At 37.9% G+C, this 12,984-nt stretch overlaps 1 protein-coding gene across 1 annotated transcript in view; it reads right to left on the bottom strand.

The window, feature by feature from the left end:
- Positions 1-12,984, bottom strand: part of dnah9l (dynein, axonemal, heavy polypeptide 9 like) — a 432,311-nt gene that overhangs the window by 205,547 nt on the left and 213,780 nt on the right. Inside the window, exons 47-49 of the mRNA XM_043693603.2 lie at positions 10,804-11,008; positions 8,748-8,913; positions 7,910-8,012 (exon numbers count right to left, since the gene is read on the bottom strand). Coding sequence (XP_043549538.2) covers positions 7,910-8,012; positions 8,748-8,913; positions 10,804-11,008 — 474 coding nt within the window. The remainder of the gene's footprint in view (positions 1-7,909; positions 8,013-8,747; positions 8,914-10,803; positions 11,009-12,984) is intronic.

Here is a 12,984-nt window from a genome sequence, read left to right as displayed (position 1 = left end):
GCAAAACAAGAAAACATGAAATCAAAATCCAAAGTTACTAAAACATCATAAACAGTCTTATAAAATTAATACACCTCATTCCAGAAGATAATCATTATTATTTCAAGTACTCATCAATTTGATGTTACTTATTGCATTGTTTCAGAACTCTTCAAAATATTCCTTATGCTGAACAATCCATGATGATTGAACAGGCAGGTAATTTACAGGGAACTAGAGTTACAAAATGGATCCCATTGAAAAGGTATGGGAGGACGCCTTCTCGCACAGTGCTTCAGAAAACATCTCCAGGACACCCGCACCAATCAACCCCAACGCTCCATGGCCAAACACTTCAACTCCCCCTCCCACTCTACCAAGGACATGCAGGTCCTGGGCCTCCTCCATCGCCACTCCCTCACCACCCAATGCCTGGAGGAAGAACACCTCACCTTCTGCCCCCAGGACCCTCTAACCTCATGGCATCAATGCCGATTTCACCAGTCCCTCATTTCCCTCCCCCCACCTACCAGTTCAGCAATGCCCTCAGGACCTATCCCATCTGTCCATCTTTCTTTCCACCAACCACTCCACCCTCCTCTCCGACCTATCAGCTTTATCCCCACCTCTATCCATCTATTGCACTCTCAGCTACCTTCCCCCTAGCCCCACCCCCCCCTCTCAATTATCTCTTCACCCCTGAGGCTCCCAGCTTCATTCCTGATTAAGGGTTTTTGCCCGAAACTGCTCAGTTCAGCAGTTCTCCTCACTTCTTTTGCCTTCACTTGTTCCTCTCTTGTCCCAGTTCTCCTCTCATAGTCTCCCACCTCATCTACCAATATCCTGCCCTGCTCTCACCTGACCACCACTCCTCTCCATCCTAAACTTCACTTTTCCACTCATCTGCTCTCTTCCATGTGTCAGCACTGGAACAGTGAGACCCACGCAGTAAAATACTGACCACAGCCAACAAAAGGTTAGAAGAGAGCCACCAAATTCCATTACCACAGCTGGAAAAAAAACACTGCAGCTTCTTTGACTTACCCAAAAACTGCAAACTATGATCCATTGAAAGGAACCCCATGGTGCTTGTCTGAACTGCAGTGAGAGACAGGCAGACACTGACAAAGAGAGACAGAGGGATTGTGGTGGGGGAGAAACAGGAAAGAGAGAGAGAGAAAGAGAGAGAGAGAGAGAGAGAGAGAGAGAGAGAGAGAGAGAGAAGAACAAGCAAAACCGAGAGAGAGAGAGAGAGAGAGAGAGAGAGAGAGAGAGAGAGAGAGAGAGAGAGGAAGAAGAACAAGCAAAACCACTCGAGAAGCACAGCCTCACTAAGCAATGGCCTGAGGAGACCCCAGAGGTGGAGGCAGCCAGCCAGGTGGTAATAATGCAAAACAATCAGCAAGGAAATACAATGGCAATATTTATAGGCAAAACAGAAGTGTTCAAGTTGTTGTTTTATATTTCATTGGTAGTTATCAGTATACCTTTAAGAGAAATACACATATCATCATTGCATCATGGCATGTGACTTCATCTTACTTCAGATCACTTGAAGTATAATTCACTGTTGTAAACTAATAGCTTAGTACAAGTAGACAACCCATTATCCAAAATCCTGAAATCCAAAAACCAAAAGGTATTTTGTGAAGGTTTTTTTCTCATTAACAAGGTTGTTTGGCATGCAAATAGTTAACCCAACTCTGCACCCACTCGATGCGTGTCACTCAGGTGCAACATGGGGGGGGCATGGCCCAACACCGGCAGGCCTCAATTCTGTCTCAGGGCCCATAGTTCTCACTGTGAGTATGCTCTTCAGTAAGATTTTTTTAAATTTCATCAAATTGTCACTTATTCTAAAATTTTTAAAATTCTGAATTCCGAAAACTAGCTGGTCCCGAGCATTTCAGATACATATGTGCCTGAGGAATGTAATATTTGTATTCAATGAATAGCTGTTATAAATGTCTGATTCCACAATTATATGGTGTACATGGCAAAGTATGATCCTGAACTGTCTCAGTGTATATCATATCACTGACATTTTGCATTGGCACAATCACACTGCCATGCCAATACACAAGCTCATCTAGCCTTCCTGAAATCTACCTAGCAGATACCAACATCCAGCAGTGGCATAGATCTCATTGTAGTCACAATTCATGATATTCAAACTACATCTTCTGTGGCAGAACAAGCCACACTTGACAAAGGTGAATCAGGTAACAATCTCCAAGGATATGATTTTGAAGTGAGAGACTAAAATGATTACATCTGGTATGCTGAGCAGAGTATCCAATCCACAGCATGACCAATGCATTCTTCTGGATCTACATGTACATGCTCTAAACTACAAAGTTGAATAAGTTCTCAAAGTTGATTGGTTACACTTTGGCCAGAGCCAGTGTGAACATTTGTAATTGATAATTATGGAAGTTGAGCAGCACCAAAAGTTTAAGAAGTTGTGATAGCTTCACAGAGATTTGTTCATTTAATCATCCAGAAACTAACTTGGTAGAGCACATTGCAGAATTTTCAAGGGCAAACATGTTCTAATATTAAAAGAATTACAGTAAGATATCATGTCCATGTTACACCACACTCACATAGGTATTGAACACACAGCTACCACACAAACTAAGGATCAGTATATTCAATGACTCGTGAATGCATGTGATGATGTCAACCATCTCAGCAGTAGCAATGGAGACAGCCTCTACATCTATATCCACTCCTTGGATGAAAGTAACAACAGACCTATTCACAGTGCACAGGAAGAATACACCCCAAGTGATGAATTACTTCTCTAAATTTTCCATTGTTTGATGACTTATCAACACATTGAACATAAACATTGCTGACATGATGAGCACTATTTTCAGTTTGTTTGGTGTCCTGGATCAAATACTTTCTCACAATGGATTGCAGCACATTGGTAAACCATGTCAGGATGTGTACACTAAGTGGGGAGTGACCCATATCACAGCATCACCCCACTATCATCAGTCGAATGGTTTAGGAGGTAATATGATAAGATCTGATAAATTAATGATCATTAAGTGTTATATGATGGTACTGTGCCTCCAAAAGAGATGTGGTCTGTGCTCTTGCAGAGATGTTGCCACAGTGGTACCGAATGTCTCCTTTAGATAGGGAGATGGTAAACAGTTTTTGTTTTCCTTGGGTGTTTATTTAAAATTAGACAAAGAAAACATGAGTTGGTTGGGTCAGGGCTCACAAAGACCCAGCAAGGTTTTTAGTTTTGCTTTCAGTTAGTCGAAGATTTCTGCTGACTGCTGAGCTAAAAGCCTGAGTTCCAAACTGCTACAGTAAAGTCTTAAAAGGAAGCTTCCTCTTAGAAATTCTGTGTCCAATGATCCTGTCCCATGAGCTATCTGACAAAGGAACAGCCCTCTAAAAGCCTGTACTTTCGAATTAACCTGTTGGACTATAACCTGGTGTTGTGAGATTTTTAACTTTGTCCATTCCAGTCCAACAGCGACACCTCCACATCAGAAATAAAACAGGCACACTTTTTTTTTCAGTATTTCTCTCACTAGACTGGAGAAAGGTAGCAGATGAGAATTCTAACTTTTTGGTGAATTGCATTTTTGCCAAAGGGTATGTTAATGGGATGCTGTCTATATTGGAACAGTTGATGATTAGTCATTAAATAATACATTATCTTGTTAAGTATTTCGGTAGCATTTAAAGTTATGCCAACTTTTCCTTATCCGTATTTTAACTGTGTTATAAGAGTAAAGTATGTTTTACTTAAAGCCTGGTGGTTGACCAATCAAATTACATCAAGAACAGTGCCCTCCATTTGCTTTTAATTAAATATAAAAGTTAGGGTCTAGGCTATCTCCAAGCTATATTTTTGGAGGTGAGACCGATAATCAGGTCTGTGACAGTTGAGAAACAAAGCATAATTTTCATACTGCACTGCCAGATGCTCATGCAATACCAATCGAGTTAGGCCAAAGATCAACCACGATCTCACTGAATGGTGGGCTGTGTGGCCTACTTCTGTTCCTATGTTCCAGATTTTTTCCAAATTCCCAGTACATCATATACTCAGAAGGCAAGTGCGATTGACCTTGCCAGCAACCAACCGTCTACTCATTCCAAAACACAAGACATGTTCCTTCAAAGACAGAAGAATATGAAAGGGATGCATGATGAGCAAAGAGCTAGGGAAACAAAAAACCGTGAACTATGCAGTGTGTGCAAGCCATAAGACCAAATCGAAAAATTTGTACACTAAAGGACTCTAAAAATTTGCAATTATCCTAAATCATACAAAGTCACTCCTGATTATGATGTTACATTGTGAAGGAAAGCGGTCAGCTCAGGTCAATGTACAACACAATTATCATGCACAAATAGAGTGGCGATAAAACACTGAAAGGATAATGATTATGCAGTGACGTTGAATAACAACAATGAATTCCAACTAAACTGTCAAACAAAAACAACAAAGAACAACACGTACCTCTTTGGATGGGTATGCAATCAGCAGATCAGGACTGGTTGTCAAACTTCAAAGAATCACACTTGAAGTTTGAAAAGCTAGTTTTGTAAACTCTGTTTAACCTGTTCATGTAATTATTGAATTGATAGCAAGTGCCTAAGTACAACCATATATATCTTTTTTGAGATTAGCTTTTATTTTGGAAGAAGCAGGATGTTCTATCATATCCCACCATCAGTACACATTTAAGAGAAAAGCTCATAATATCATCGCTATCATAACATGTGATCCGAATGGATAAAAAGCTCACATTCCTCTTATATCCAGTCACTAGAACCATGACATTTTACTGAATGCTCCACTAATGTCTTACTAAAGATTTGCTCATTGGATATGGAGATCGCTGGGTACTCCAGCATTTATTGCCCATCCCTAACTGCCTGGTGAAGGCAGTGATGCAATGCCTTCTTTAGATGTTGGCTTAGTAACTTAAATATAACCAAATGATCAATTACTTGTGGATTGTATGTAGACTTCTGGTTTTAACAGGGTTTCTGAAGCTATGTGGAACTCATCAGGGTCAAGAAAGTGAAAACATTTTTCAATGAATCTGTAAGGTTTGAATGCTGGAGAAACAGCTGTCAGCTTGCCTGTGTGTAAAGTTTGTACTCATAGAATTTGTCCTGAAAATGTCTTCCAACTTTTTCGATTTAATGGAAGTCCTGTCAAGTCTAGAGTCTTGGTGAGGAAGTTGAAGGAGCTGGAGTCTGGATTTATGAGGGGCGAAGAAAGAGGGGATAAATGCAAGTGAGAATTGGACAAGGGGGAGTTGGGGATGCGATTTGAGACATTACCTCTGAAAAGAAAATCCCTGAACTCTTCACTTACACCAGCCCACATAATAAATGCTGCATGACGTGGGCCTCCCCCCACTGCAGGTAAAATAGTAATGGAGGTGGAAATAAACTGTTAAATGACCAACAGTTAGACATGAAGAGTTTCAATTAGTCTATAAACACGCAGCTCATTTGCGTATGTGGCCCTCTCACAGTTTTAGATAGCCACCTGTTAAATTAACATGCCCCTGCATTCAAACCTGTCAGCTGCAATGTGTAAAAATCCAGCCCTACATATGATGTGCCTTTGCTCTTTTCATAGATCAAAAACAACCCAATGTCCAACAACCCCATTACAGCAGCACTCATACAATGCTGCATAAACTATCACTGACTTGAAAACACACAAACACAGTTATCAAGCATTGAGACTTGTAGGTACTGATGACAGTTTAGGATCCAGGGTGAAGTGCTCAACATCAGCAAAGAAAATGGTAAGTTATCACATGATCATAAATTTGTTTAGACAAAAATATTATGTTTTATCGCAGAGCAAGTGAAATATTAGAATAGAAGGATAGCCTTCAGGTTCTCTGAGACTTTATAATACACTAGTCAGATTAAAGTTTGGGGCGGCATGGTGGCTCAGTGGTTAGCACTGCTGCCTCAGTGCCAGGGTTTGATTCCAGCCTCAGGCGACTGTCTGGATGGAGTTTACACATTCTCCCCGTGTCTGTGTGGGTTTCCTCTGGGTGCTCCGGTTTCCTCTCACAATCCAAAGATGTGCAGGTCAGGTGATTTGGCCTTGCTAAATTGCCCATAGGGTTTAGGGATGTGTAGGTTAGGTGCATTAGTAAGGAGGTAAATGTAAAATAAAGGGTAAGGGAATGGGTCTGGGTGGGTTCCTCTTCGGAGGGTCAGTGTGGACGTTTTGGGCCAAATGGCCTATTTCCAATTGTAGGGATTCTATGAAGTTTCAGTGCAAAGTTGGCCATGATGCAGCAGAAGGAAGATACGTGCATTGATAATGATACAAGGAGGAACTAACCTACTGAAGTGATCCCAACTATTAAAAAGTGATATGTGAAGAAAAATTATAAAAGTTAATGTGAAGGCAGAAAAAAGTCATGGTGAAAACCTGTCAGGAGATTTTTTATATTAAAAGTATGTTTTTAAAATTAATTCATTCAAAGGATATGGCAATCACTGACAAGGCCAACATTTGTTATCCATTTGGTGATTTGTCTTCTTGAACTGCTTCAATCCATGTGGTGTTTGGTATACACACAGTGCTGTTTGGAAGGAAATTCCAAAATTGTGACCCAGCAACAGCTGAAGGAACGATATTGTTGTTCCAGTAACAATGTAGGAGGCTTAGAGAAGAACACACAGTTGGTGATGGTTGTACAGATCTATTGTTCTTGTCCTTGTAGAGTCACGGGTTTGGATATTATGCTAATCAAATGGGTTGCTTTAGCCTTGATGGCATGGCGAGTTACTTGCTACTGAATTCCCTGCCTTTGACATGTCGCTTTTTGTATGGCTGGTCAATCAAAGTTTCTTTTTAACTGTAATCCCTAGGACAGTCGATGGTTAGGGATTCAATCAAGGTAATGTTGCTGAATGTCAACAGTATGTGATATGATTCTGTCTTAGTGGAGATGATCATTGGCACCAACAAGTGCTAAGCAATGTTACTTCTCACTTATTTGTCCAACCTTAACCGAGGCCCATATTTAGCTACTTACGCCTACAGATTGATTCATTGTCAATAGAGTTAACAGTGTTAATGAACATTGGAACCATCAGTCAATACCTCTGATCCATCAACAAAGGCAAGATCATGGATGAAGCAGCTGAAGATGGTTGGCCTGAAGAACTTCAGCAGTGATATCGTGGGGCTGAGATAATTGTCCCCCAAAAAACAATTTCTAAGTGAAATCAGGAAGTAATTTCTTAAGGCATATTTCTTGCTTTAAGGTAAGTCAAACTAATTGGACCAGAGTACTTACATTTAAATTTATGAAAAGTGCAACAGCAATATAGAATCACAGGATCTCTACAGTGTGAAATTTATATTTGGCCCATTGAGTCCACACTGACCCTGCGAAGAGGACCCCACCCAGACCCAACCCTATCTCTGTAACTCAATTTCCCACGGCTAACCTACCTAGCCTGCACATCACTCTAGACAATGGGCAATTTTGCATGGCCAATCTACCTCACCTGCACATCTTTGGTCTGTGGGAGGAAACTGGAGCACCCGGAGGAAACCCACGCAGACACAGAGAGAATGTGCAAACTCCACACAGTCGCTAAAGGGTGGAATTGAACCTGGTTCCCTGGTGCTGTGGGGCAGCAGAATTAACCATTGAGCTATCGTGCCATCCCTATAGAAGAAAACTCTGCTAAAATGGTGACCACTGGGGCAGAAGAATCATTAAGTTGTTTCATGACATCACCCATGGGAGAAGCCAAACATCAACAGGATGTTACACTGAATTAGTCAGAATAATAAAGGGACAGACCACAAAAGACAAAGTTGTTTTCTCTTGTTCTTGCTTTATCGTATGTCCTGATATGATCAGATATGTGTGTAAAAACAATAAACTGTTCCTACCTGAAGACGCATATTAATAGAAGAGCTGCCAGCAGTAGGATTCATACAAGCAATATACTGGCAATTATGAATCTCTTTCAGAACTAACTTTTGTCTGTCATACCTAATGAAGGAGGTAAGAATGTTAATTTTTAAAATCTCAAAGAATGATTTTCTCAACATTTTCCTCTTCACTGTTTGTTACCATAGTGCAATTTATTTTTAACTTCTTACAGTTAACATGTCAGATTAATCCAAGTTTCAAGTGATATTCAGAAAGAATGGTTTAGCTACTCTGAATAAAAATGGCAAAATCAAAATACAGCTGTAAGAATGCTCATTTTCACAACAAGTGGATCAATTGTTTGAAGATCTCATGCACCGAGAAGATTCAACGTTTTCAGTACTGTTTATAGCAAGATCACTTTAAAAATTGTAATCTGTCAGTCAGTTTTGCAAAAACAAATTCTACATCTAAAAATAACCTCTTTTCATTATTTCAGTCATCAAACTTTGAATGTATTAGTCCAATTTTACAGTGATGTACTTGGTTAGATTATGTTATGTAGCATTACCAATGGCCACAATGGGGTCATTCTCCAACAGACATTTTTAGAAATAAGTGACAGCATATTTATACTGATGCCTGAATTGTATAAAAAAGTATATTCTTGTTGATACATATGCATTGTTTGGCTGAAATAATCTGTGCACAATATTTACTCAGTATGAAATATTTAGCTTGGCTATTTTAGGTAGCTTTTCTTAAACATTAAAATATGACATTTTCCTTCGTAATATTAACAACATTATAGACTTCACTAAAAATAACACACTAACTCTAACAGGATACACTTACCAGTGGCTGTAATCTAAATGTTGCCTAATTAGAGTATGTGGTTGGACAGTGCCGTAGGCATCTACTTCAGGCATGTTAAGATCATCAATGAAATAGATCAACCTTTTAGTGCCTACAGGAGCGTAATTTCTTCCGGCTTTTTTTTCTAAAGGTTTCTCGAGAACTCCTGAGATTATAGAAATTTTGTATTACAAAGTTGCCAAATCAATCTGTGCTCTTAGAGAACTTTTCAATATTCACAAAATAATTTATATTACTACAAAGTAGTAAAAAAAACTATGTTTAACAGCTCTGAATTATTTTTTGATAATTGTAGAAATTAAATAATTTAAAAATTACAATGGGATTTTTGATTCAAATCTAGAGGATTTGAAACAATCAGCTATGAATTAAAGATTTGAGCGTTAAGTCCTTCCTCTGCTGGCATTTACACATACGCTTATTCTGTGGTGTGAGTAGTTATAACAAATTAATCCTCAGTTTCAGCCATTATGAAAGGAATGAAGCTGAGCCAAAGTGAAAGGAAGAACAGGTGACCTTCATGCACAATGATGATATTGCTTCATATCAAAGCTGAAGCTAAATTTTGATGCCACAGAATCAATCTGTATCATGCAAGCCCCTTCATTGTGAAGTCACCTGCTTACATATGACACTGTTTTCTGAAGGCATGCATAATGTGTCATAGAAGGGCCATCCAAGTCTGTACAGCAAAATTGCCATAACAATAATTAAGACATCATTTTGTATGACTACAATTCTCTACAGCATGGCAATCAAAGCATATTACCATTCAAGGTAAAAAAAAATACTGAAAAAATGTAGTTTTGATTTTCAATTTCTCTTGCTAGTAACACTATGAACTGCATTATGATCAACTATCAATTGTTGCTTTCTAACACCTGATAGGAATTATCACCTGTTTTAATAATAGTGCCTTGTTCGGAGGCATGTGCTGGAGGCAATTAATATTCATGGTCAAGAGGTGGTTATTGAACATGAATTGGCTCATGTTATTTAAAGTGTTCAGTGATAAAACTGTCAAACGTAGAACCTTCTAGGTGATTGACATGGTGAGGTAATGATTCTTGACAGTTGGAACTGCCAGCAATGTCTGGGGTGAAGATTTGGACAGACAGACAAATTGCAGATGTTGCAATTACTCTGTTCTAAAATAATATCAACTGAGAATTCTTGAAGATAGATAGATACATCATGGGCAGTAGTTTTTAAAAGGCATACTGCAGCCTAAGTCATCAGGTAATCCTCATAATCAGCTGGTGAATTGAGTGTACAGTCTGTCAAAAGGAGACTTACATTATAAAGTAACTTAAAGTAAACAAATGAATAGTATTATGCAGAAAATTTTGAAAATGGTTTTGAAAATGTCCTTCATTACACATATTTAAAATAAATTAATCTGCTTCTCCTAACGTTATTTCAAAGCTCAAATCCCAAAAATGGTTCTTCAGTTGTTGTGTGACCCCAAGACAATTACGGAAGTGAACTATCCCAACCCCTCTGCTGGGTGATGGCTGAGTGAGGAGGTAGATAGGTCAATTTAACGCTATAATTGGGAGCCTCCCTGGTCACACAGCTGTCCATCAAAAGGACTACAAAGGTGCTTTGTTTCAATCCTACTCTCAAGTCTGACCCATATTTTTTGCATCAAATACAGCTGACAGTCAAGAATTACTACCCCACAAAGTTTTAAAATTGAATGAGATGACCAGTTTCATTGATCTGTTTAAAATACTGTGAATAACCTGCCAGATGGACACCCATTCATGTACAATGGCTATAATCAAACCATGCATATCAAAAACTCATGCACGCTTCTCTTCCTTGTTCTGGGGTGTGAATAGTAGCCAGACCATAATGTCAATTCATTCTAGAATGCACGGCAAGTCAGCAATAATTAATCTTAAACTTGTGCTCCTACACTATTATTAAAGGAATTCAAATCAATAATGTAATTTAGATAGAAATATATTTTTATTTCTCTAACTAGTTAATGTAATTATCTTTAAGATAAGTGGAAGACAAAACTACTTACTCTGGAGCATGGCAGATGTTGTGTAGTAGTTGAAAGGAACTTTAGTTATAATATATTCTTCAATTAGCTTTGAAACTTCTTCTGATACAAGGAGAGTCTTTCCTACCCCTGCATTTCCAACTAACATCACCGGTTTTCCCTTCCTCACTAGTAAATCAATGAAATACTTAAGGCCGACAGTTTCTTGAGTGTGAACTAGTACATCCTATTTACAGAAGAAAATACAACATCTGAAACAGTCCAGTACTGTTGCTGTAAAGTACCACCAATTAAATAAGGCCTTGCAAGAGGATATATTTCATTCATTATAATAAGAAATCTGTTTAATTTAAAAGCATTTTTATGCATTGACACTTTTTGGGAGAAAACACACCTATAAGCAAATAAAATAGTCAATTTGCATAAAAAGTTCTATACACAGTAAAATATTTAAATAACCAGTTAATAATTTGATTACTTTTGGAATAGAATACCAGGAAATCTCACTACTTTTCTATAAATTGCAGGACAGAATCTTTTGCATCCACCTAGAACAAGCAAACAGTGTCTCTGCTTAATGTCTCACACAAAAGGTGGCACATCAGACAATGCATCCTTTCCTCAGTACTACAATGAAGTGACAGCTTAGATTGTGCTTTCCAGTTTTCATTGGATCTCAAGTCCACAAACTGAGAGACAAGTGTTGGCAGGCTGATTTTTTTCCACTCGATATCCTAAAATTGCTTCCAATAAGAACTCTGGAAACACACTGGCTTTAAAAATACTTGTACGCAATAGGTCAGGTGACAAATAAGTTGTAATAGGGTCTTTTATGAGATTTTTAATGAATGCAAGAATTTTTTTTTTAAAAGTTGATGTTTCATTCAAGGCTGTGGCAAATCAAATCCTTATAAAGAAGGATTATTGTAGGTGATGTTAATAAAGCACGACATACTTTTACCATTTTAAGCATGTGTGAAGAAGCTTTAATGTTTCTTTAAGAAATCAAAATAAAAAGATAAAAGACTGACTTGAAATGTGTAGCTATATGTCTGAACATGTGCTGAAACAGGCAGTGTGGGCATAGTGAAAATGTTGCACATTTAACACAAATCCTGGTAAATCCAAAAAATAATTTCAATGGTCTTACAATATTTTTTGAAGATTATTCTTTGTGCAACATACAAGACAGATTTAAATAATAAATATGATAATTAGCATATTTTATATTTGTTTAACTTTTAGAGTATGATGTTTAAACATTATACAGAAAGATTTGAGTTCAGAATGAAATGTTTCTGCCAGTTATAGTAGATAAAGCAAAACGTCTTAATTTTCTGTGATGTTTGTAATTTACACCATTTGTCCACAAGCTATTTCAAAACTGCTCCAATTTAATTTATTTTGTCCAGCTAAATATAATCAATGGTTGTTGGATCGCCAACGATGCAGCCTGCATCTTGCCAATCCAGTATTATTTTCTCTCGTTCTGTAATGGTGATTATAAAGGCTAATTGAAGTTTCTGTAAAGTTCCAAAAACACAAGCAATGCAATGTGGGTGGACATTTTGAAGGCAGTGCCTAAGAAAGCTAATCTGCAATGGAAAGAACTGCAATTTTATATTTCAAAGTTTTTTTAAAAATCACTGTCTTTTATTTATTCTAATGAAGAGCATTAGCAATGAAGCCTTGCACAGAGGTAAGCATTGATCACATCATTAATCACACATCATGGACAGTAACAAATCAAGTTCTAACAGCAAGCAGTGAATCAGAGGCAATGAAGCATAAACTCCTTCACAATTTATGATCTCTCAAATTGCATCTTTTCAACCATTAAATTGCAAGATACCATAAATTTTTATCTTCTTCACTTCAGTCACATTATTGATTCTGCCTGGTGGAATATAGAAAAGCAGTAAATCTCCGGTGTTGAATTAAATTTGAGCCCTTTCTCAGAAAAGAAACTTAAGAGAAAGATCAAGGCTGTTAATTCGCACTTAGGAACAAATGATGGAAACATTAAAATTTAAATGTACAACTGGGATCTGAAAGGGCCAGATCAATGCCAATTCAAGTCACCATCAACCTTGACTTTTTAATGTAACAGAATTTAGCAGAACAAAAGTACAATGTCCTACTTCAAAGAAAAGCAACATGTAATAGCTGTCATTTAGTTGGTTAAAAGCCAATTATACAATA

The sequence above is a fragment of the Chiloscyllium plagiosum genome, unplaced genomic scaffold (assembly GCF_037043375.1).
Source record: "Chiloscyllium plagiosum isolate Xiang-an unplaced genomic scaffold, Cpla_swu_hap1 HiC_scaffold_7, whole genome shotgun sequence".
NCBI lineage: Eukaryota > Metazoa > Chordata > Chondrichthyes > Orectolobiformes > Hemiscylliidae > Chiloscyllium > Chiloscyllium plagiosum.
This window is presented reverse-complemented; position numbering and strand designations above follow the sequence as displayed.